We start from the raw sequence: 25759 nt of genomic DNA on the forward strand, positions 1-25759 counted from the left end.
TTTATTTTGAACAAGAAAAGAGTGTTGAGCCTGAAGCAGCCTCAGTCAGTGTGGGTTTTTGATGCTTACAGAGGTTACCTGATGAAATTGGCAAATAAAGGAGGAAGGAAATGTCACACAGATCCAGTTCTTCTGCCTGATGTTATAAACTCATAACTGCAAATATTGGCTGTCATTGTAAACAAGCCTTTAAAGATACTTTAAAAGCAATCCAGTAAGTGGTTACATATTAGAGATCACAAATACACATCTCAGATTGAATGAAAAAGAAACCCAAAACATACATTTTATAATGTTACGCAAATAGCTACCAAGTGGCTTTAGGTAAAAATTTCTAGTGTCAGTACCAAGCATGGAATTTACAAAGTCCTGTATTCCAGACAGCTTTAACAGATGTGAAAGTGACATGCCCTGGAAAATAGAGTTAATGTCTGTAAAAGTGGCTCTGGTGATGATGAAAACATTGATATGAAGCCGCATGTCAAGAATGAATAAAATTGTTTCATGAAACGTGATCATGGAAAAAGCAGCGTGTGTTGGTTATTAGGCTCTTGTCTCTCAGCCCCAAACCCACCCTTCTCTACTCTGCATGGTGAGGCTGGGACTAAGACTCTGAAAGCCGCATTTCTCCTTTACCAGCTGCCTCTCAGCAGGTTCCATCTTCCCAACGTGCAGAGGATGCCTGACGGCTGGAGAAGGGAGCAGCAGTGGCTCTTTCCTCCCTGTCTCCTCTCGGTTCCCAGAAGGGTCACTTCATTCCAGCACCTGCTGTTGGTTCTAGTCTCCTGCTGTTGGTTCCAGTTTCCCACTGTTTCTCACCCTGGACCCCTCAGAGACATCAACCACAGCTCCCAGAGGGTGGGCTCCAGCTTCCCAGGACCCTCCACCAGCCTTCTAGGTCTACCTCAGCCTCTTCCCTCTGTTTCTTCAGCCCTGACGATGGTAGAGGCTTCATATACTCATAGTTACAACTTTTTTTTTCTTTTTAATAACTGCTGTGTTTCCCTTTTGCCTTGTAGTCCTCCAATACCTGTCTAACTATTTCTTAGGTTAAAATCTCCCTTTTAAAATAACTGTCGTATTTCTGGACTGGATTTCCTGACTTGGATCCCAGCTGATGTACTAGCAGTGGCCCCAGCTGGTCTGGCAGTGGTTTGGTTGTGTCCGGCCCTGAATGCAGTGCCGAGCAGCTTGCCAGTGGGAAGTGGTAGTAATCCATGTCATGCAGTGGCATCGTGATTAATCAGATCACCCCCAGGGGTTGATGGTAATGGAGTGCCCACTGAAGAAAGAAACTTGAGGCTGCTGCGTGTACCCATCATTGCAGTAATGATGATGACTAAGAGTGGGGAATGCGGTGGCTATTTCTGCCTGGATGTGTATTCGTAGAAAAAAAAAAAAGACAAGCTCACGTCTTTAAACACTGAGGTCGTCATAGATGGCAAATCTCAAATGATCCCACCTCTCTCCATCTGCACTGCACCGCACCATCCTACCTCACACCATCCTCATTTCTCCCCTGAAGTTTGCAATAGCTTCCGGCTTCCAGTCCTTCTTTCTGACAACCCATTTTCTATATGATGACCCAAGTGCCTTAAAACCAGCTCCTCTGCTTAAAACCTCCAGTGACATCCTATTGCACTTAAAATCTAACCTCTTCAACCTCATCTCAAACCGCTTTCTTCTTCTCAGTTGTTCTAGTCTTTCTAGCTCTTTCCAGCTGTGGTACTCCCACCTTTACAGTTCTCTGTCATTGGAATTCACTTCCCCAAGCTCTCGTATGTGACTGCTTCCCTTTAACCCTTTCCCCTTGTAAATATGTCATCACGGGTTCATTTCTTTCATAGCACTTACCACAATCTTTGTAGATCTTTTTTACTTCCTTGTTCATCTCCCCCCTACCAAACTGCACTCCATTAGGGCAGAGACCTGTCTGTCTGATTGGCTACTGTATTCCCAGGACGCTGCTCCAATGCCTACCACATAGTAGGTGATCAATACATATTTGTTGATTGAATGATTCTGAGAAATAATTTTTCCTCAGTTAATTTATAATTTTAGTTATGAAGCATTTCAAGCATGCAGAAGATATCGTAACAAACACCCAGGTACCTACCAACCAAATTTAACAGATTTTGACATTTTACCATATTTGCTTCTGATTGTGTTTTCTTCTCTCTCGTTCTCTTTTTTAAAAGAAATGTTAAATGTAAAAGAAATGTGTCCATTTCATCTAAGTTCAAAATTATTAGCACAAATTTTGCATGGTATTCTCTTAACAATATTTTTAATGGCTGTAAAATCTGCCTCACCTTCAATCCAGATATAGGTAATTTGTGGGTTTTTTTTCCTTTCATCAGTCTAGCTAGAGGTTTATTCATTTTACTGATCTTTTTAAAGAACCGTCTTTGGTGTCATTTATTTTCTGTATTATTCTTCCATTTTCTAGTTCATTGATTTTTGCTGCTGTTATATTATTATTCCCTTCTACTTATTTTGGTTTACTTGATCTTTTTATGGCTTCTTCAAGTAGATGTTTCCATCGTTGATTTTAGTCTTTTTTTCTTTTCCAACGTAAACATTTAAAACTTTATGTTTCCATCTAAGCACTGCGTTAACTGCATTCCACAAATTTTGTGTTTTCATTATCATCCAGTTCAAAATAGTTTCTAATTCTCTTTGTGTTTTCTTCTGTGAACCATGGGTTATTAAGAAATATGTTGCTTAATTTCCAAATATTTAGATATTTTCCAGATTTTTTGGTTACTGACTTTTTATTTAATTCTGTTCCCTTCAACTCCTTTAAATTTATTGTAAGTTTTTTTATGGCTCAGCATCTGTCTTGGTGAATGTTCCATTAGAAATGGAGTGGAATGAATATCTTTTAGATGTTGATATTTACTACCAGAGGAGTATTAAAATAACCAGCTATAATAATAGATTTGTCTGTTTCTTCTTTGAGTTCTCTCAGTTTTTTGCTTCATGTGTTTTTAAGCTCTTTTATTAGGTATATATACATTTAGGATTATGTCTTCTTGATTAATTGATTGACTCTTATTATTATGAAACACCTCTTTTTCTCTGATAGTATTCTTTGTTCTGAAGTGATATTGGTATAGCCATTCCTCTTTTGTTATCTTTTTTTATTCTTTTACTATTAATTTATCTATGTCTTTATGATTAAAGTGGATTTCCTAAGGATGGCATACAGTTGAGTTGCTTTTTTATTCATTCTGATAATCTCTTCCTTTTAATTAGAGTGTTTATCCTATTTACAGTTAATGTAATTATCCATAGGATGGGGTTTAAGCCTGCCATCTTCATATTTATTTTCTGTTTCTTCTATTTGTCCTTTTTTTCCCCTTCCTTTCTTACCTTTATTTCCAGGACTCTTCTTTCCTTTGCATAGATCCAATTTTCCATTCTTTATAATTTTTTTATAAGCCTAAAGAACTTCCTTAAAATTTCTAGTCTACTGGTGACAAATTTTCTCAGTTTCTGTTTGTCTGAAAACGTTCTATTTTACTTTCATTTTTGAAGGATATTTTCTTTCAGCACTTTAAAGTTGTCATTCTAACTGGTTTCCATTATTTCTGATGACAAGTCAGTGGTAATTTTTATATATTTTTTTCTCTGAACATATGTGTCGTTTTCTCTGGCAGCTTTTAAGATTTTGTTTTGTTTGTTTTCAGCAATTTGATTATGATGTTCCTTTTTATAGTGTTCTTTATTTATCCTGCTTAGAGTTTGTTGAGTTTGGATCAGGGGTATTCTAGTGTTGACCAAATTTGGACAGTGTTTGGCCATCATTCCTTCAAATGTCTCTTCTTCTTCCCTGATATTCTGGTACTCCAATTACATGTAACTTAGACCACTTTGTATTACCGCACAAGTCACTGATGTTCTTTCCATTTCACTCTCAGCCTTTTTTTTCTCAGATTCAATTTGGGAAGTTTCTATTTCCATTTCTTTAAATTCACAATTTTTTTCTGTAATGTCTAATATGATGTTGATCTCATCCCATGAATTATTTGCTTCAGATATTATACTTTTAGTCTCTAGAAGTTCCACTTGGTTCTCTTTTATATTTTCCATTTCTCTCTTCATTAGTTTATCTTTTCTTTAATCCTGGAGCATACTTATAATTAAAAGTCCTTGTCTACCAATTCTGTCATCTTTGTTGTTTTTGGTTCTCTTTCTTTTGACTGCTTTTTCTCCTGTTTATGGGTCACATTTTCTTACTTCTTAGCATGTATAATAATGTTTTTATTGGATCCTAGACTTTATTTTATTAATCTTCTATTGCTCTGTGACAGATTATCAGAAACTTAACAGCTTACAGCAGCCTCTGTTTTCATCTCACAGTTCTGCAGGTTATAAGTCAGATGTGCTCACTTGAGTTCTATGCCTAGGGTCAAGGTATTGGCTGGGCTGAGATTTTTTTTTTTTTTTTAATTTATTTGGTTGCACCAGGTCTTAGTTGTGGCTGGCAGGCTCCTTAGTTGTGGCTCACTGGCTCCTTAGTTGCGGCGCACCAGCTCCTTGATTGTGGCATGCAAACTCTGGGCTGAGCTCTTATGTGGAAGTTCATGGGAAGAATCTGCTTTCAAGCCCATCTGGGTTTTTGGAAGCTTCCTTGTGGCTGTGGGTCAGAGGCCCTCGTTTTCTTGCCGGCTGTCAGCCAGTCTACTCTGCGCTCTTAGAAGATGCCTGCGTTCCTTCTCATGTGGTCCTCTCCGTCTTCAAAGCAGCAGTGGTGTGTCACATCCTTCTTAACTCTTTGAGTCTCTCTGATCTCTTTTGCTTCCAACTGGAGAAAGTTTTCTGCTTTTAAGGGCTCATGGGATTGGATTACGCCCGCCTGGATTATTTTACCTGGTTTATTTAACAATCGTGGAAATGATCTCTCGTAACATTCACAGGTTCTGAGGACTCGGGTATGGAATCTTGGGAGCCATTCCTAGAACTTCTGCCTACCACAATTATGAATGTTACAATGTTGAGAGTTGAGATTTTGATGTCTTCTTTTGGGTATTGAGATTAGTTCTGACAGGTTTTAAATTTACTTGGAAATAGGCTTGATTTTTAAGGCTTGTTTATAAGCTTTGTTTGTACAGTTGACTCTTGAACAATGCAGAGGTTAAGGGCACCGATCCCCTTGTAGTCAAAAATCCATGTACTGCTATCTCTGCCTCGAAAAACAAAGGAATTGAAAGATGACTCACCCAAGGTCAGGAAGCTAAAACTGTTTGGATGGGATCAGGTCTCACACCCTAGTTCTTTTGATGCCACATATTGTGATCTCTAAGCAAACACAAACTTCCCCACACTTGATTAAAGATCTGTGAAATGAAAATACAGGTATTATATTTATTGAAAACAATCCATGTATAAGCGGACCCATGCAGTTCAAACCCGTGTTGTTCAAGGGTGAGCTGTGTAGTTTTAGAGTACCCTTTACAGCTAATTTAGCCCCACTCTGGAGGTTTGGCCTTCCCGGTGTCTACTCAATAGCCAAGGTGTGCAGTGCTGTCTCTCCAGTCTCACTAGTGGGAACCTCAACGGGTACAAGCCCTGTGTGAGGTCAGCGGTTGTTCAGCTGGCTCATCCCTGGCAGTTCCTTCCCCAGGTTTTTGATTCTCACCCCTGCGTGTCCCCAGGGAATCCCATGCATATTTCTGGAGCTCTTTCTCTGCATGGCTCCTTCCCCATGGCACTCCACACTGCAAATTCCAGACCCTCAGCCACTCCCAACCCAGGTACCGCAAAGGTTAGGGTGAGGGAGCAGTCCAACGCAGGTGCTGGGAATTTGGAGGTATGTAGTTGGAAGAGAATTTTAAAATAATTATAAAAATGACTAAAAGTCTATCTTGTATTTATCATCATGTCTCTACAACTCTGACTAATCAGGTGATAAAATACTTGGGATGGGGTGGGAAACGGGACTTTTGTTGGCCTACATTCTAAACAATTGCTGAGGTTACTTTTGAGTTTTAATAATACACGTATAAACTTTAAATTGCACCTTATTATGTATTTCTTTTATTAAACAGCTAAATGTGCTTATTTTGAGAGTACATTTCTAGCAGTAGCAGTTCAGAATCATTTGGACTGGCTTCAAATATAGTTTGTGTTTCCATCTCCTGTAGTATAAGAAACTCCCATGTTTAAAGAATAGATTTGGTATAAACAGTGATAGCACAGTTGTTGTGAAGATAAAGAAATAATGTGAGTTATTGAAGTCTGTCATTGTATGTGACCACTTAAGAGTTTTACTTTGTGTTTACAATGTAAAATAGTGAAACCAAGTGGGAAATGTGGGGCATCATATTTATGTTTGTTAAGTGTAAGGTTTAGTTTACACCTGAACTATTTTACAGATTTCAATATAATTTTGTAAAATGATGTTTATTCTCCTTTTTGCATCGTTAATGGTTTGTTTTAAAACCAGAGAATAAATCAAGAACGTAATGATTATTGCTGATTATTACATGATTATTGCTGAAAATAATTTTGTCATACAGAGAAGAGAGGTGTTTAAGAAATGATAGGCTCCTGGTGTCAAATATGTTAGGTCCTCTGTGCCCCAGACTCTGACCTCTGTCTCCTCAGCTCAGTAAGACCGCCATCCCCTGCTTGAGTTTCCCTTCCCTTTACCTCAGTTCGGATGGTGCCTCTAGGCAGAAAGCCAGGATAATTATAGGGCTCTCTTCACTTGTTTTTCTTCTCAGGAATCATAAGCCCTGCTCTCTGCTGTCCAATCTCTGAAAGCCACTTTAAAAAATATATCTTTCGGGATTTCCCTGGCAGTCCAGCGGTTAAGACTTTGCCTTCCATTGCAGGGAGTGCAGGTTTGATCCCTGGTCGAGGAGCTAAGATCCCACATGCCTCTTGGCCAAAAAGCCAAAACATAAAACAGAAGCAATATTGTAACAAATTCATTAAAGACTTAAAAAATGGTCCACATCAAAAAACAAATTTAAAAAAAAATATCTATATATATCTTTCATTGTTTATGGCAGAAGGGCTACTCTGGTACTCTCCAAGTTTGATTGAATTATTTGTGTATATTTCTATTTCCTGGGTTAGCCTACGAGTTCCATAAGTGTAGGAGCCATATGGTATTAGAGTTCTCCAGAGAAACAGAAACAATAGGACATATCTGGAGAGAGATTTATTTTAAGGAATTTGGCTTACACAGTTGTGAGCCGGCAAGTCTGAAGTCCACAGGTAAGGCTGCAGACGGCAGACTCAGCCGAGGTTTCTTTTCTTTCTCTTTTTAATTTTATTTATTTATTTATTTTGGGGGCCACACCACACGGCATGTGGGATCGCAGTTCCTTGACCAGGGATAGACCCCACACCCGCTGCAGTGGAAGCTCAGAGTCTTAACCACTGGAGCGCCAGGGAAGTCCCTCAGCCAAGGCTTCTATACTGCATTCTGGAGACAGAATCACCACTTCTTTGGGAAGCATCACTCTTTGCTTGTAAGACCTTGAACGGATTGGATGAGGCCCACCCATGTGGAGGGTTATCTGCCAGACTCAAAAGTCTACTGATTTAAAGGTTAATCACATCTAAAAAATTAACCTTCCCAGCAACATCTAGACTGGTGTTTGACCAAACAAGTAGGCGCCATAGCCTACCCAAGGTGACACAAAAAATTAACCACCACACAAATACTGTTCATTTTTATACCCCCAGAGCCTAGGGTGGTACCTAGGCATTAAGGACTAACAAATAAGAGTCTGGGAATAAGGAACTAATTTTGGAAATAAGGCTGGAAGTAGAGGTTGCAGTAGCTCATGAGAGACTTATGTTAAGGAGTTAACCATAGTGTGTGGGCAGAGTGGGAGTCTTCCGTTTTTATGAGGGAAATTGGTGATGTAGTCTGTCTTGATGGCAGCATAGAAGCTGAGGTTTAATGTGCAGAATCGTGATGATAGCTGGGGGAAGAATGGCAAGGACTTGAGGAAAGCAGTGTCCTGGGGATGGAAAGATCATGGCAGTAGTGGGACCAGTGGGAATGGAGCAGAGTGCCTGTAAAGAGAGAGGAAAGAGGCAAATAATTATTTTGTTGGAGAATCAGCATTGAAATTTCACTTAGTTTCTCTGTCTCCTCACCACAGAACTTCCTGAATACTTTAGAGGGAGCTTTAGAAAGATGTTAACAAAACTCTAAAATACAAACATACTATTCTTTTTTAAAAAAGAAAGAAACTTATTTCAACAACTCTACATTTATACGTATAATGTATTACTCTGCAATAACAGCTGTTAGGTTTCTCTATGGCCTCTTTTAGTCTTCAGCCATATGTAATCACAGGGTTTTGTATAGTTGTAGTAATGTTGTGTATATCATTTCATATTCTACTATGAGAAAATAGTTTATATCTACATGGCATCACATATTATTTAATAACAGAAAAGCTTTATGGTACATTGATGAGCTGTAATTTACTGAGCTATATTCCTTTTGTAGGACACTTGGATTTCCTTCTGGATTTTTGCCATTGTAAAAGATGATGGTATAGATGATTTTCTACCTAAAGCATTTTTCAACATCTATACTGCAATATAATTGACATGCAATAAACCGCACATATTTAAAGTATACAGTTTAATAGTTTTTGAGATGTATATACTCTTGAATTATCACCACAGTCAAGATAATGAAGATATTTATCACCATCTAAAGTTTCCTTGTGGGCTTCCCTGGTGGTGCGGTGGTTGAGAGTCCGCCTGCCAACGCAGGGGACACGGGTTTGTGCCCCGGTCTGGGAAGATCCCACGTGCCGCGGAGTGGCTGGGCCCGTGAGCCATGGCCGCTGAGCCTGCGCGTCCGGAGCCTGTGCTCCACAACGGGAGAGGCCGCAACAGTGAGAGGCCCGTGTACCGCCAAAAAAAAAAAAGAATGTATTTCTTTTTGGTTACCTTCCATTTTGCTTCACAAATTTTTCATCTTTTGCCCTGAATTTTGAGAGGCTTTAGCATTCATTCATCTTGTTGCTCAGGCTCCTGCAGACTTCACATTCTCTCTGGTCTCAGCTCTGTCTCTAACCTGTTCGTTCAACTTTCCCCTTGATTTTTATTTTTCCAGTTAGATGCTCTATCAAATCAGTCAAAACTCTAATCTTCATGATGCTCCAGGAGCACTCACTGTCCTCTAATAGTTTATCTCCTCAACATTGCCCAAAACTCAAGTTTACAGCTCTCTATGTAGCATTAATTAAAAAGTATTTTATAATGAAATTCCTCTAATCTTGATGCCAGTGCTTCTCTTAAACTCAAAGTTTGCTAAGGGCTCTTAAGTACAACCCAGCATCTGTGGGAGAAAAACCTAATTAAGAACTTTAATGGAAAATTTTCAAATGTACACTCACTGCATAATTCTGAAGCACTAACATTTTGAAATGTTTTTGTGCTTTCTTTTCCCAGCCCTGAATTAGTGGAATGTTCTCTGTGCTGTTCTGTGGCGCTCTGGGGAGGACACTCAATGTGATGTCATGGTCTAGGGCATTCCAGGTCCAGGTCTTATTCAGCCCGTAACTCTGCATGGCTGTGAAAAGCTTGGCTGATTGTACAACAAAGTCATCCTAATCCCAGAGTTTATCCCATATTCCCACATACAGTGAGAACAGTCGAGGAGTTGGAAATGAGTCCCAGAGTCTTGCTTCTAGTACTACATGCAGTGTGTATGTAGCTTTGAGCTGTTTGTATTCTACAACTTGGCTTTTCTTTCTGTGTAAAATAGGATCCACGTGGATTTCTGACAAAGGTCTTTATGATCTCAGAAAGCACAGAATTATTATTATCTGGGCATGGGACTGTGCTGTGAATCAAGAGACCTGGTTTTCTGGCCTAATTTTGTTGCTAGCTGGATAGGTAACTTTAGGAAAGTTGCTTTATGCTTCTGAGCCTCAATTTCCTCATCCATAAAATGGCAAGAGTGGGTTGGAAAAAAAAAAAAAGAATGGGTTGGGTGATTTCTAAAGTCTCTAAAAGGAAAAAATGCCTGCATGCTCTTATTCTGGGGAGGGGGTGGGAATTTGGAAGCATGATGGGCAGGTTAGACCCCGCCTCCATCCCAGGGTCCCAGAGCCCGTGGGGCTGACAGGCGGCAGATCTGAAACCCTCATCGCAGCAGCCCACTTCACTGGGCGGGGCGGGGGGCAGGGGTAGGGGTGCAGAGAAGCGACAGGGAAGAAAAGAAGACATGAAGCGTTCCCACCTCAGGGTGTTTGTTCTGTACGGTCCTCCAGAGATGAAAATACCAAGCGCGAAGTTCAGACTCGTTTTATCCCTGCGGTTTGATTCAAACTAAGAAAAGGGTTCTGTTTGTTTTCTCTCCCCGCTGGGAGCTGTTTTCAGTAAAACTTCCATACGCGGGATATATTTATTGCTAAAGAGTGTCAAGTGTGCCGAATAGTCAGACCATGCAGTCACAGAAAGAAAACTGCCGCGGAGGAATGTACGCCCAGACGGCGGCACCCGGGACCCTCCTTCGAACACACTTGTTTAACAGTTCTGTCCATAACATCTTTCCTTTCATTCCTTTCTTATAAACTCAAATAAGCCCTCGAAGTGCTAAATGTTTTTCCTTTGTTGGCCATCACTCGCAGCATGATTTTATCAAACATGAATTTTCCCTTAGCTCTCAGTTGCGTGCAGGGGGGAGCTGGCAAAATAGTGAAGAGGTGGCTGTGGGGTGGGGGGGCGGGGGGGGCGCTTGTGCGTGTGTGTGGCGGGGAAGAGATCTGGCTACAAAAGTAACAAATGCTCCTTGTACAATATTTTGGAAATAGAGGAAGGTAAGAAAAACAGAATAAAAACCAACCACATCCCTAGCAAATCAAAGGTAACTGTTGTTAATATTTTGGTATTTAGTCTTTCTTGTTTCTCTCCATGTTTTTGTTAAGTGAGTTTTAGATCCCATGCTTTTCAATCATTTTGCCGTTTTCACTTTATAAATAACCCTACAATCAACGTATCTGTTCACACTTTTAAGATTTTTCCTTAGGAGAGGTTCCTAGATGTGGGAAGACCATACTGGGTAGTATGAACTTATTTTTTCATTTTTAGGACTCCTGATTCTTCTTACCAAATTGCCTAATTAACAAATGTGACTGCCTCTTGCAGCATCTGCCCCTCTGTGCTCTCACTGATGACTGAATGTTATTTATTTTTCAAATCTTTGATAATCTAATAGGTGGAAAACAGTATATCTCATGTTTGGTTCTGTTTCCCTGCTTGCTAGTAATATTGAACATTTTCACATGTTGATTAGCTCTGCCTGTTCCCTCTTCTGTGAATTATCTATCCATGTCATTTACCTCTTTTCTATGATGAGAATATTGACCTGTTTCTATTTTTATCACAACTATTATTCCCAGTGTGCTGTTTTCCTTTTATTTTATGATGATTTTTTGATCTGCAAAGTTTTAAGTTTTCATATATTCAAACCTGTGATCTTTTCCTTTGCAATTTTTTCCCACTGCTTTTATACTGAGAACGTTTTCTTCATCTAGAGGCCAGGTTAATATCCACTTCCATTTTCTTAGTTGCTTTGAATTTTAAGATTGTTTAGTGCTTTGGAATTTAGTTGGGTATTTAGCATGGGGTGATGATCTAAACATTTTTGTTTCCAAATTGCAAGCCAGTTTTCCCCTTATCATTTGCTAGATAACCCCTATTTAAATATAATGTCTTTTTTTTTTTGCGGTACGCGGGCCTCTCACTGTTGCGGCCTCTCCTGTTGTGGAGCACAGGCTCCGGACGCGCAGGCTCAGCAGCCATGGCTCACGGGCTCAGCCGCTCCGCGGCATGTGGGATCTTCCCGGACCGGAGCACGAACCCATGTCCCCTGCATCGGCAGGCGGACTCTCAACCATTGCGCCACCAGGGAAGCCCTATATATAATGTCTTGATTATTATATTCTGTATTGAGTTCTTTTACATCCTAGGGGACCTTTCCAGGCTGTGATCTACTCTCTTCCCTTATTCTTACACCAAGGACACACTTTTTCCCCCAGTTCTTATAATATGTTCTAAAACCTGGTATTTCTTGTTTTCAAATTGTTCTCAGCTCTTCCTGCCTGTTTATTTTCCAGATGGATGGTAGAATCATTTTTGCGGAGTTCCAAAAACCTCCCTGTGGGGTTCCGATGAAAATTGCGTTCAACTTGTAAATTAATTGGGAAGAATTTGGCATGTTTACAACGTTCAGTCTTCCCATCCAGGAACACACATATGGACATTTTAAAATATCCTTTTGTAGGTCTCCATGGAATTTTGTAGTTTTCTTTATGTAAATTCAACACATTTCTTATTAAGGTATTTAAAGATAATTTTATATATGGGGTGCGTTTTTTAATGGAATCTTTTCCCCCTTTAGTTTAGATCCACTATTTTTAATATCACTTTTTCCCGAATGACTGCCAAGTACTGACAGGAATCTAAGGGAAAAGCATATTTGTTTCTTTTCAAGCTTATAAACTCAGAGATTTAGAAGTAGAACCGACCTTAAATAAAACTTGTTTTTATATGTGACAAAACTGGGGTCGTGAAAAGTCAAATTTCTTTACAGATCATGTAACTTATTAGAAAAGTAGCTAAATAGATGAATACTTCCAAATGTCCCTATTCTTTGTGTTGAGGACATGTGAAACTCAACTATCCAAAACAGAACCCACGATCTGTCCCCTTGTATTAATTTCCTATGGCTGCTGTAACGAATTACCCCAGACTTAGTGACTTAACACACATTTGTTAGCTTTCCATACTAGAGGTTAGGAATCCAAAACGGGCCTCCCTGGGCCAAAATCAAGATGTCAGCTGGGCTGCATTACAGCTAGAGGCTCTAGGGGAAAATCCACTTCCTCTCCTTTTCCAGCTTCTGGAGGCCACCTGCATTCCTTGGCTCAGGGCACCTTCCTCCGTTTTCAAAGCCAGCAGCTTAGCATCTTCCAATCTCTCTCTGACTCATTCCTGAGTCTTCTACTTACTTCCCTCTTCCTCCTTTAAAGATCCTTGAGATTACATTGGGCCCACCTGGATCATCTAGGATACTCTTCCGTTTTAAGGTCAGCGGCCTTAATTCCATCTACAACTGTATCCCCCTTTTCCCATGGAACACAACCATGCGCTCCAGGGATTAGAACATGGACATCTTTGGAGGGCCATCATTCTGCCTACCTCAGCAAGGATGAACTTTCAAAATGTATATTTAAGCACATTAGCCCTCTCCTTGAAGCACTTTGGCAGCTTCCCATAGCTCTTTGGATTATAACCAGAATCCTTAAGTGGCCCACCAGGTCCTGAGCAGTTTCATTCCATTCATCCTCAGCCTCATTGGGCTCCATGCTCATCCCCGCTCTGTACTCTGGCCACATTGCTTCTTCCAGTTCCTTGAATGTACTTGCTGTCTCTTGCCGTGAGGCCCTTGTGCATGCTGTCCCCTCTGCTGGGCAATTCGTCCCTGTCCTGTACTTCACCACCTTCTGTTTCTCCTGCAGGGCACTTAGCACACTGATGCTTCTACTTTCTTGTAGAATTATTTAATTCTCTCGCTGGCTGAACTAAAAGCTGCAAGGGGCTCTATTTCTTTTCTGCTCACCCCTACATCTTCAGAACCTAATGCACTTGGTCCATAGTGGCTTTTAGTGTGTGTCTGATGAATAAGTAAATGAACTCAAGAATCTGTTTCTCAGAAAAAGCATTTTTAGTGAATGTGTTCATTGACACAGCTATAAAAGCAAAAAGACTGGGGCATTTCAAAAGTCCAACAAATAGGGGCCTCCCTGGTGGCGCAGTGGTTGAGAGTCCGCCTGCCGATGCAGGAGACACGGGTTCGTGCCCCGATACAGAAGAATCCCACATGCCGCGGGGCGGCTGGACCCGTGAGCCATGGCTGCTGAGCCTGCGCATCCGGAGCCTGTGCTCCGCGGCAGGAGAGGCCACAACAGTGAGAGGCCCACATACCGAAAAAAAAACAAATCCAACAAATAAGTAAATTATTATAATTCCATTTGATAAAATCATATACAGCCATTAAAAATGGAAATAATAAAGACTATAACAATGGGGGAAATGTTTATAGCACATTTAAAAGAGCAGAATACAGAAGTTCTTACCCTAATCAGAAAGAAAAGTGCCACAATGATCATAGCAACTGGTTTAAGATCATGGGATGGTAAGTGACATTTCTTTTCTCCCATTTCCAAACTTTCCTATTCACGTGTTCATATATACAGCACATGTTTCTTGAATGCCAGTGTGGGTGTCAGGCACTGCATCAAGTCTCAGAACAGCACAGTGAACTTGTATGTGATCTCTGCCTACTGCAAGTTTACAGTCAAGTGAGGAGGAAAACTAGTAATAATATCACACAGGTGGTCCAGCATTCACGGACTATCACTGTATTTGAGAAAACATGGACTCCTTTACCACATGTGCGCCGTAGGCTAAAGAAAGTATTTGTAGTTTGGGTTCATCATCATCATGGCACTAAAAATTTTAATTGAGGGGGAAAACTGTAGGAATAGACCCATTTCGTTTAGGCTTTGAAGATTTCCTAAATTGTCTTTCCAGCCCTTAATCACCACTTTCCAAGATGTAGACTGTACACCCCACAAGGAAGACATCTGGGGAGGTGATGAACTTTTCCTGGTTACCTTAGTTCAACCACAGCAAAAAGATGTGTGCAGGTGGTCACGAGGTCACCACTGATGCCTGCTCAACGCAAACTCGTTCCCAAACAGTCAGTGCGTCCTCTGCACCCAATTCGAGGAAACCGGAAAAACAGTTTTCCCAACGTGAATTTTCTTGTTTTCATCTTCTCATATCTATGTACTCTATGACTGTGCCTCTTTGCTTGAGCATAATGTAAATACTTAATTGGTTTAATAAATATCCTGAAATAGCCTCGTTGAGTTCTAACTAGAAGGGCACAAACATTTTACCTCACTTAGCCAGCATAGATCAACACTTTGTATCTTTAATGATGATCGGGATCTTTTTTAGTGGCTGAAATATTCCGTAATCAGTGATGTGGCCCTGCCTGTGGGCAGGAGAGACTAGATAATGGATAGAAAACGTCACGCTGGTTGGGACCAGTAATTTGAACCCCTGAAATCAGTATTGCTGTGGCCGTTTATGGGAGAGTCCATTTTCTTCCCAAGGCTAAGAAGGGCCCCACCCCTACCCCCCAACACACTCCTAATGTCCCTTGGTGATTTACGCAGTACTGAAACCCTCCTTGAGCCAGCTTCTGTTCTCAGCCTGAGACCTCCGGAGACTCTCTCCAACCCTCCCACCCGCTCAGAAGGCAAATGTCATGCCCGCTTCCGGCACTGTGGTCACCCCGCTGGAGAGTGCTTCTCAGTGCTGAACGGGAGGGGAGAGGCCCGTGAGGATCGGAACAGGGGGGTGTCGTGTGCTTTGTGAGACCTCATTAAGCGGGGTACATCCCCTCTTCTTCCCCCATCCGCATACCAACCTTGGGAATTATTAGTTCAGGGATAGAAAAGGAGTCCTGTTTTCTAGCTGTTGTGTGAAGAAGCCCTTCCAGGTTCTAGTCCTAAAATATCCCCTCTGCAGTTGCACTTGGAGTCCTTTGGTCTTAGCCTAGGATTTGATTAATTTGGCCATGTTCATTCTCTTTGCATTTCATGATTTTCTAAACACTTGCCATATGCCCTCTGAACTTTCATCTCCTTCCACTGGAGTTCGATTTTGACTGCAATTCTAAAAAAGCCCTTGTGGTTATTCCACTTGGTGTGACTTTGTGATTATAGGTGGGCTTTATTAATAGGCTACTTCTGATCATCTGAGGGAATTGTTTCATTATGAAGTGTTATTCATTTTTTATATTGCTTCTTATTGTCCACAGACCCAGAGGTTTTAAATGCTGAGAGTATGCTGTAAACAAAAACATAAATAATTTATTGCAATTATGAAGTTAAGACCGGATTTTCTATTGGCTCAGTGATGCATATCATTGAGAACTGGCCTGAGATATAAAATCTTATTTTCCCTAGTGGATTATTTAAAACTACAGTGTCAGCAGTTAAAAATCTTAATTTTTATAAATTCCTGTACTCTCATTTAATGAAAAAAAAAAACAAAACACCCTGACTTGATAGAATTGTAAAACATTGTTCCTCTACCAAGCTATATAGAGTTAATCCCTTGGATTACTGTGAGTCTCTGCTAACACAGAATGAGAATATCTTTCAGGATCTGGCTGGGCCAGAGTCCCTGGGGTGACTGTCAGGTCCTGTGCACTCCTTTGAAATGTGAGTGCTTTTAATTAGATGGAGCAACGGATATTCTTTGTTTCTATATTATTATATTATTATCCTTCTGTTGCCAGAACTCCCAGTCCCGTCTAATTGCAAGGGAGGCTGGAAAATGTGGTTTAGCTACGTTCTCAGGAAGAGAAGGAAATAAGTTTTGTTGAACACATAGCAGGCTCTGCCATGGAAACAGACTCCAGCCATTCCCAGGTGGATAAATGGGTAGTCAGTGATCCCAGCTCCTTTTCCTACCAACCTGTTTATCCCCACCAATTTGAAGTAAGCAAACAAAACATTCCACAGTCCCCCGTCATATATTATTAAAAGTATATTCTTCTCGAAAACCTTATGCTACTAGGGAAAATAAGCATTATCTGACAATTGGTGTTTCTGACTCCGAGGAAGTGTGCTTTTTAAAAAAGCAAGCTTCCTATCTGACAGTGGCTAACAGCATCATTAGCAGGGCATTTATGCATGGCTCAATGTTTATAGTTCATATTTCAACTTCAACTCTATTTGTTGCATTAGCAAAATGAAGCTTATTAAGCTTTATTCTTTTAGTCCGTCTCTCCAAGCATCTGAACCCCCTAATACTCAGCTTTCTTGTCTGGAAGTATGTAATCTTTCCTACATTACACTTGAAAGTTCAGCTCATTCCTAAACCTCCAATCAAGGATATGAACTTGTTGCTTTCAGAGAGGCCCCATCTGTTCATGGAGCCATTATGCCATCAGTTAAAGTGGTCAGAGTTCATTTTATTGCCTCCTTTGTGGAAGAACTTGTAGTGTAAAAGCCTGTGTTATTGAAAACATAATTTTCCTCATCATTATGCTTTCTTTCTAGCCAGAGCATAACCTGCTAGAAATCTATTGAGCATAGAGTGAAAAGCTCTTCAAAATAGCTGTTCTTAAGAGATTAAATGATTGCCATCTCTGTCCCATTTCTGTTATCTCATAATCAAGTTCAAGATGATACTAGATATCTCAGCTGAGGTGATTATATATTTGAAATAGAAATGGCTTTATCTCCATTCATATTTCATACTATTGAAGGCAGGATCATTTTTTTCCCATTTACATGTATATATGTTTATGGTTCCTTACAACTGTCTGTGGGTTAAAGACTCAAACTACTTTTTTTTTTTTTTTTTTTTTTTTGCGGTACGCGGGCCTCTCACTGTCGTGGCCTCTCCCGTTGCGGAGCACAGGCTCCGGACGCGCAGGCTCAGCGGCATGTGGGATCTTCCCAGACTGGGGCACGAACCCGTGTCCCCTGCATCGGCAGGCGGACTCTCAACCACTGCGCCACCAGGGAAGCCCTCAAACTACTTTTTAAAGGCTAAAAATGGCTAACGGGGGTTGGCTTGCCTTTTTAGACTTTCGGTACAAAGACACTAGTTGTAGATTAAGATCCAGGATAGATTCATCAAAATGTACAGCTGTATGAAATCTTAGCAACCATAGTCGAGCAGCTTGACCAGTGAGAAGCTTGAGATTCACAGCTGCTGAGACACTTGCCCAGGGTCACCTAGCCTCGCTAAGATGAAAGCTCACTCCTAGGCCTTTTCTGGTGGATCACACTGCCTCCCTGCTGTATTCAGAGTAAGCCTCTTACACAGATATGGTGTGGGGAGAGAACGGAGGACCTAGTGACCCAAAAGTACAGGAACCAGATTTTTTATGCTTAGTCCAAAGAGGCTCACTTTTGTTTTTGTTCTTTATCCTTAAAGCTGTCTGATCCATGCTATTTTCTTCCATCACAATTTCTCTTCCAGAGATTCAAACTGAGAAAAAAAGATCATGTCACTATTTATTAGCAGTTCTGCTAAAACACTTGATAGAGAAGGAATATGAAACTCTTTGCCAGAAATGAGACTTTGGGCTGTATGTTGATTGCATTTATCCACATGCACACAAGTAGTCAATAATCAGGCATACTGAAAGTACATTCTTTCCTCCTTTTAAAATATCTCTAGCTTTACACAAGATTCCTCATTTTAAAAACCTAGTAAATAGGAAAAAGTGAGTCATTATTTATGGTTAATCACTTTTGCCAGCTGTGACTGCATTTCACATCCATTTTCCTTTCTTCTTTCTTTTTCTTGGACTGGAGAATCTATCCTGTCACTCTTTAGGGAAAAACCATATCGGTCCCATCAATACCTTCTTTCAGCACATAATCACAGTTAAGCCACTGTAAACAAAGATTTTTGTTGGATTACAGCAGGAAGTAACTTCTTTAGAATGCAGAACTGTGGAGAATAATCCAGAATCTTGAGATGGCACCTAAAGAGAAAAATCTGAGTTATTTTAGGGTTTCTTTCAAAATGGAATAATTATTTCAAAAATATTGAATTTATGAGTGTCTACTCTATGTCTACCAAGTTCCAGATATTATAAGGTTTAGAAAAGATTTCAGATGGGATACCTGGCATGTCAGGACACTTTTATTTGCAAGTACCAGGAAATCCATTTCATACTTCCTTTAACAACCCAGGGAGTTTATTGGATCAGGTGACTAAGAGTTTTGAAATTGGGCATGCTTCAGGCCTGGTTGATTAGGCTCCAGTTCACTCTAATTTTTCTGATTCTTCCCTTCACTGTGTATAGCTCCATTTTCAGGCTGATAATTGACAATGAAAAGCAGGTGCAAAAATTTTTGGATCAATGGCTCATAGCACTGTTGCGGACTTCGTACTCTTGTGGTAGGAAAAGGACCATTGTAATATCGTGTCACCTCTGCATCCCAGCTGAAAGAGCTTCTCCTTTCTCAGCTCGCAAACAAAATTTCCAGGCTTCATTATGGTTGACCCAACTCTTTGCCCATCACCAGTGGTCAGGGGAGGAATGCCACGTACTAATCAACCAGCGAATCCTTAAACCAGTCACCACACTAAGGAGAGTGGGATTAAATTGGTTGGCTTATTAGGCCAGTGGGATCCCCCTTCTGGAGCTTGGAGTGGGAACCCGTCCACCCAAATCACACAGCTGCTGAGTAGCACAGGGGATGGGGGCATAGATGCTGGGGAAGTAGCTGACAGCATCCACTGTGTCTTTCATCTAGTAGGCTGAGCCTGATCCTAATGAGGCCAAAGTTTTGCCTGGCTTGTGTCATTCTTTGTTCCTGGCCATCCTTTTATCCTCCACAGTTCATCCTCAATGGCCAATTCCACCACCTGCCCACAGCCAGTCCATAGCTGTACCTCTGCATCCAAGTGGCCGAAGAAGTCTCTTATACTGAGGAATATATTGTCCTCACCTCAAGTCTAATAATACCATTTATTGTTGGCAGGCTAGATAGTAAGTAAGACATGCATATGATACAATGAAGACAATGCTGCTCTGTTTTTCTGGTTGACTTTGGCATTTCAACTGCCTGGAACTTCAACCTTCAGAGCTCTTCTTAAAGGGAATATTTAATTTGCTCTAAAAATCATTTTGCACATAGAAGAAACTGATCTGTTTCAATAGTGAGTCCCCTTTTACTTGAATGAGAATCTGATGTGACATATGCTGTTGATGACGGCAATTTAAATGCCCCGTGAGAACTTCATCTCTCAAAATAAACTTTTCACTGTGTCAGCCTGGGATCTCTCTGAAAGCAGAGCTTCGGATGAGGGCTTGCATTGCAGATTGCTTGCTTGGGGCACAACCTTGGTGTGCAAGAGCTGAACAGGTAATGAAAGCAAACCGGCGCAAGGACCTCTTACCGCGGTTGTTACATCTGTGAGCGACTCAGTCCCACCAGAACCTCCCATGAGCCGAGAGAACCTCAGAGGGACCGAGGGAAAGTGGTTATCCATTGACACCTGTCCTCTCATTGGTCAAGGGTCACCTATGGGGCGTTAACTCCTTTTTTCATACTTCAGGGCTGTAAGGGTTAGGCCCCGCCCAGGTGATTCCAGGCAATCCCAGGTGAACAGCGGGAGGTACCTGGTGACGCGAGGCACCCACAGCAAAGGCTGGAGCAAAAGATGGGTGGCGAGTGTGAGGTGGGGCACGAAGGGGGTACAACACACACTAAAGGGAAGGCATCTGCCAGAGCCATGTAGGAACCTGCAGAGGACCAGAAACCATCTACGTGGCTCTTCTGTCTTTCCTGGGTGTCTGAATGGCTTTTCTTTCTTTCTTTGTTTCTTTTTTTTAACATCTTTATTGGAGTATAATTTCTTTACAATGGTGTGTTCGTTTCTGCTTTATAACAACACGTCTCTAAAAAGGTAAAATTAATAAACACATCACCGACTGAATTGCTCTCGAGCCCTGCAGGACTCTCATCAACAAAGAGGCAAGCACGCCAGTGAGGAGAAGCGGCAGGGTCCTCAGAAGAGAAGGCTGCTTGCGGGAGGAGCTGTCAGCATCACATCTTCAATTGGCGGGTCCTCTCATGCCCAGCAGGGGCTCCTTGCTTGGAGGGTAATTTTTACTCTCACTGTTCAGTCAGTATGATGGCTTTGTCCCTAATATAATGGTAGTTCTGACTTTCCTTTAAATTATTCCGTAAAGAATCAGAAAGAAGGCCTCTCTCCCTTTTCCCTGCCCCAAAAATTCCACTCAGAAAACTTTTCTCATTTACATCTTTGCCTCCACATTAAATTTCTCATTCATGTTTCAGGTGAATCAAATGCAGCGTCAACTTTCAACACCCCGTGTAACTATCACAGTGACTCAAAATAATTGCCGACTGTCAGTGTATGTGCTGCGAACACAGATATACCCGCCACTGGCTCTGTTATCACCAGAAGAAGGCAAAGCTTGCGTTCTTCTCTGGGCTCCATTCAAAACCTTAGTGTCGGCGAGGCAGAGTGTTGAGGCAATTATCTGCTTAATCTGTCCAAGAAACATGTGCCTCCTCTGCCCTGAAATCACTTGTTTAGAAAAAAAAGTCTTTAAAGCAATTTTCTAGTAAGTACAGATTTAGCTGGAATATTCCAGAGAATTGCCTCCAACTTTGGCTCCTCTAGCTCAGTGTTTTTCAATCAGGGATGGTTTTGTCCCCCCAGAAGACACTTGGCAATAAGGGGAGACATTTTATTTTTCTTCCGTTGCGGAGCACAGGCTCCGGACGCGCAGGCTCAGCGGCCATGGCTCACGGGCCCAGCCGCTCCGCAGGATGTGGGATCTTCCCAGACTGGGGCACGAACCCGTGTCCCCTGCATGGGCAGGCAGATTCTCAACCAGTGCGCCACCAGGGAAGCCCGGGGAGACATTTTTGACTGTTATAGCCAGGGAGGGCTGGGGGAGAGTCCTACTGGCATCTAGTGGGTAGAAACCAAGGATGCTGCTAAACATCCTACAGTGTGCAGGACAGCTCCCACAGCAAAGAATGATCCAGCCCAAAATGTCAGCAGCACCGACACAGAAATCCTGCTCTAGCTGTTGAGGATTTATACATAAATAAGGTCACTTGTTTAGAAAATTCAGACCAAAAAGAAAAAAAATTCCTTCCTTCAATTGAAAAAGAGATGAATATTAAAGACTATTTTAAGCCAAAATAACCCATAAGACAAGTTTGTGTTTAGCCTATAATCTTCAACTTCTGCCCAAATGAATATACGTGTTTATAAGATTGCAGTTATATATAGTTTGTATTCTTGTTTCTACTTAAAAATGTCACTTCTATAGTCTTTACATCATTTTAATAGAGAATATTCCATTGTTTCAATTCCTTTCTCTTCGTTTCTTTCTTTCCTTCCTTCCTTCCTTCTTCTTTTTTTTTTAAAAAGTAACTTGAGCAAAAGCACGCACTCCAATTTGAAATCTGGCTTTGGAGACCTGGCCATGGGGCACTCTTGAATGATTATTTTATTTTTAAAAATTTTATTTATTTATGTTTGGCTGCTTTGGGTCTTCGTTGCTGCACACGGGCTTTCTCTAGTGTGCAGTGAGTGGGAGCTACTCTTTGTTGCGGTGCACGGGCTACTCCTTGTGGTGGCTTCTCTTGTTGCAGAGCACGGGCTCTAGGCACTCAGGCTTCAGTAGTTGTGGCTCACGGGGTCCACAGTGCAGGCTCAGTAGTTGTGGTGCACAGGCTTAGTTACTCTGCAGCACGTGGGATCTTCCCAGACCAAGGCTTGAACCCGTGTCCCCTGCATTGGCAGGAGGATTCTTAGCGACTGTGACACCAGGGAAGCCCATCTTGAATTATTTACAACAAAAATTATTTTCAAAACATTATAAGAAATTGGTATGATGTAAATTTACTACTTGTGAGAAACATTTGCTATTTATGTATTTTTAAAATTTAAAAACAACCTATGTTTTTCTTTAGAATGTAATATTAGAGCAGCACTGGTGCTGAGCTTAATAAAAAAATTCACAGCGTGAAACCCTGGCTCCTTCAAGGTGGGGGCCACTTAGCCTCTAGTTCACAGGAACATATCTAGTCTGGGCTAAGTCCACACTGCATCACAAAAGGAAAGAGTATCTCTGGGCTTTCTATCCTGTTCCATTGATCTATATTTCTGTTTTTATGCCAGTACCATATTGTCTTGATTACTGTAGCTTTGTAGTATAGTCTGAAGTCAGGGAGCCTGATTCCTCCAGCTCCGTTTTTCGTTCTCAAGATTGCTTTGGCTTTTCGGGGTCTTTTGTGTTTCCATACAAATTGTGAATTTTTTTGTCCTAGTACTGTGAAAAATGCCAGTGGTAGTTTGATACGGATTGCATTGAATCTGTAGATTGCTTTGGGTAGTATAGTCATTTTCACAATGTTGATTCTTCCAATCCAAGAACATGGTATATCTCTCCATCTATTTGTATCATCTTTAATTTCTTTCATCAATGTCTTATAATTTTCTGCATACAGGTCTTTTGTCTCCTTAGGTTTATTCCTAGATATTTTATTCTTTTTGTTGCAATGGTAAATGGGAGTGTTCTTAATTTCACTTTCAGATTTTTCATCATTAGTGTATAGGAATGCAAGAGATTTCTGTGCATTAATTTTGTATCCTGCTACTTTACCAAATTCGTTGATAAGCTCTAGTAGTTTTCTGGTGGCATCTTTAGGATTCTCTATGTATAGAATCATGTCATCTGCAAACAGTGACAGCTTTACTTCTTTTCCGATTTGGATTCCTTTTATTTCCTTTGCTTCTCTGATTGCTGTGGCTAAAACTTCCAAAACTATGTTGAATAAGAGTGGTGAGAGTGGGCAACCTTGTTTTGTTCCTGATCTTAGTGGAAATTATTTCAGTTCTTCACCATTGAGGACGATGTTGGCTGTGGGTTTGTCATATATGGCCTTTATGATGTTGAGGAAAGTTCCCTCTATGCCTACTTTCTGGAGGGTTTTTATCAAAAATTGGTGTTGAATTTTGTCGAAAGCTTTCTCTGCATCTATTGAGATGATCATATGGTTTTTCTCCTTCAGTTTGTTAATATGATGTATCACATTGATTTGTGTATATTGAAGAATCCTTGCATTCCTGGGATAAACCCCACTTGATCATAGTGTATGATCCTTTTAATGTTCTGTTGGATTCTGTTTGCTAGTATTTTGTTGAGGATTTTTGCATCTGTATTCATCGGTGATATTGGCCTGTAGTTTTCTTTCTTTGTGACATCTTTGTCTGATTTTGGTATCAGGGTGACCGTGGCCTCGTAGAATGAGTTTGGGAGTGTTCCTCCCTCTGTTATATTTTAGAAAAGTTTGAGAAGGATAGGTGTTAGCCCTTCTCTAAATGTTTGATAGAATTTGCCTATGAAGCCATCTGGTCCTGGGCTCTTGTTTGTTGGAAGATTTTTAATCACAGTTTCAATTTCAGTGCTTGTGATCTTTGATAAAGGAGGCAAGAATATACAGTAGAGAAAAGACAGCCTCTTCAATAAGTGGTGCTGGGAAAACTGGACAGGTACACATAAAAGAATGAAATTAGAACACTCCCAACACCATACACAAAAATAAACTCAAAATGGATTAAAGACCTAAATGTAAGGCCAGACACTATCAAACACTTAGAGGAAAACATAGGCAGAACACTCTATGACATAAATCACAGCAAGATCCTTTTTGACCCACCTCCTAGGGAAATGGAAATAAAAACAAAAATAAACAAATGGGACCTAATGAAACTTCAAAGCTTTTGCACAGCAAAGGAAACGATAAACAAGACGAAAAGACAACTCTCAGAATGGGAGAAAATATTTGCAAATGAAGCAACTGACAAAGGATTAATCTCCAAAATTTACAAGCAGCTCATGCAGCTCAATATCAAAAAAACAACCCAATCCAAAAATAGGCAGAAGACCTAAATAGACATTTCTCCAAAGAAGATGTACAGATTGCCAACAAACACATGAAAGAATGCTCAACATCATTAATCATTAGAGAAATGCAAATCAAAACTACAATGTGACATCATCTCACACCGGTTAGAATGGCCATCATCAAAAAATCTACAAACAATAAATGCTGGAGAAGGTGTGGAGAAAAGGGAACCCTCTTGCACTGTTGGTGGGAATGTAAATTGATACAGCCACTATGGAGAACAGTACGGAGGTTCCTTAAAAAATTAAAATTAGAACTACCATACGACCCCACAGTCCCACTACTGGGCATATACCCTGAGAAAACCATAATTCAAAAAGAGTCATGTACCAAAATGTTCATTGAAGCTCTATTTCCAGTAGCCAGGACATGGAAGCAACCTAAGTGTCCATCAACAGATGAATGGGTAAAGAAGGGGTGGCACATGTATACAATGGAATTTTACTCAGCCATAAAAAGAAACGAAATTGAGTTATTTATAGTGAGGGGGATGGACCTAGATTCTGTCATGCAGAGTGAAGTAAGTCAGAAAGAGAAAAACAAATACCGTATGCTACCACATATATATGGAATCTAAAAAGAAAAAAAATGGTCATGAAGAACCTAGGGACAAGACAGGAATAAAGACACAGACCTACTAGAGAATGGACTTGAGGATATAGGGAGGGGGAAGGGTAAGCTGTGACAAAGTGAGAGAGTGGCATGGACATATATACACTACGTAAAATAGCTAGCTAGTGGGAAGCAGCCGCATAGCACAGGGAGATCAGCTAGGTGCTTTGTGACCACCTAGAGGGGTGGGATAGGGAGGGTGGGAGGGAGGGAGACGCAAGAGGGCAGACATATGGGGACATATGTATATGTATAACTGATTCACTTTGTTATAAAGCAGAAACTAACACACCATTTTAAAGCAATTATACTCCAATAACGATGTTTAAAAAAAAAAAAGGAAAGAGCAGAATCTTGCTTAACAAATCAGGATGTAAAGAGACAAATGCTAAAGCTCATGGTGATAAAAGTAATTATAACCACTTATCTGATGAGTCAAAAAATGTTTGTATTTTAACAGATATGAAAACTAGTGGAATTCAGCTGAATGGACAGAGTCTAGTCCTGCCTGAAATTCTCAATGTATCCCATTGTCACCCTGGGTCTTCTGCCCTTCGAAGTCCAGATAGTATTGCCTGGGACTC

The 25759-nt window shown here is 40.8% G+C and overlaps 1 protein-coding gene across 5 annotated transcripts in view; it reads left to right on the plus strand.

Annotated features, from left to right (window-relative positions):
• EFCAB11 (EF-hand calcium binding domain 11) overlaps nucleotides 1-25759 on the plus strand; it is a 188267-nt gene that overhangs the window by 114547 nt on the left and 47961 nt on the right. Inside the window, exon 7 of one of the 5 annotated variants that reach the window (XM_060122374.1) lies at nucleotides 14590-14921. The exons of the other annotated variants lie outside the window; for them this stretch is intronic. Coding sequence (XP_059978357.1) covers nucleotides 14590-14596 — 7 coding nt within the window. The 3' untranslated portion in view covers nucleotides 14597-14921. Of the gene's footprint in view, nucleotides 1-14589; nucleotides 14922-25759 lie in introns of those variants that run through there. 5 annotated transcript variants of the gene reach the window in all.

Source organism: Lagenorhynchus albirostris, chromosome 1, assembly GCF_949774975.1.
Source record: "Lagenorhynchus albirostris chromosome 1, mLagAlb1.1, whole genome shotgun sequence".
NCBI classification, from domain to species: Eukaryota; Metazoa; Chordata; class Mammalia; order Artiodactyla; family Delphinidae; genus Lagenorhynchus; species Lagenorhynchus albirostris.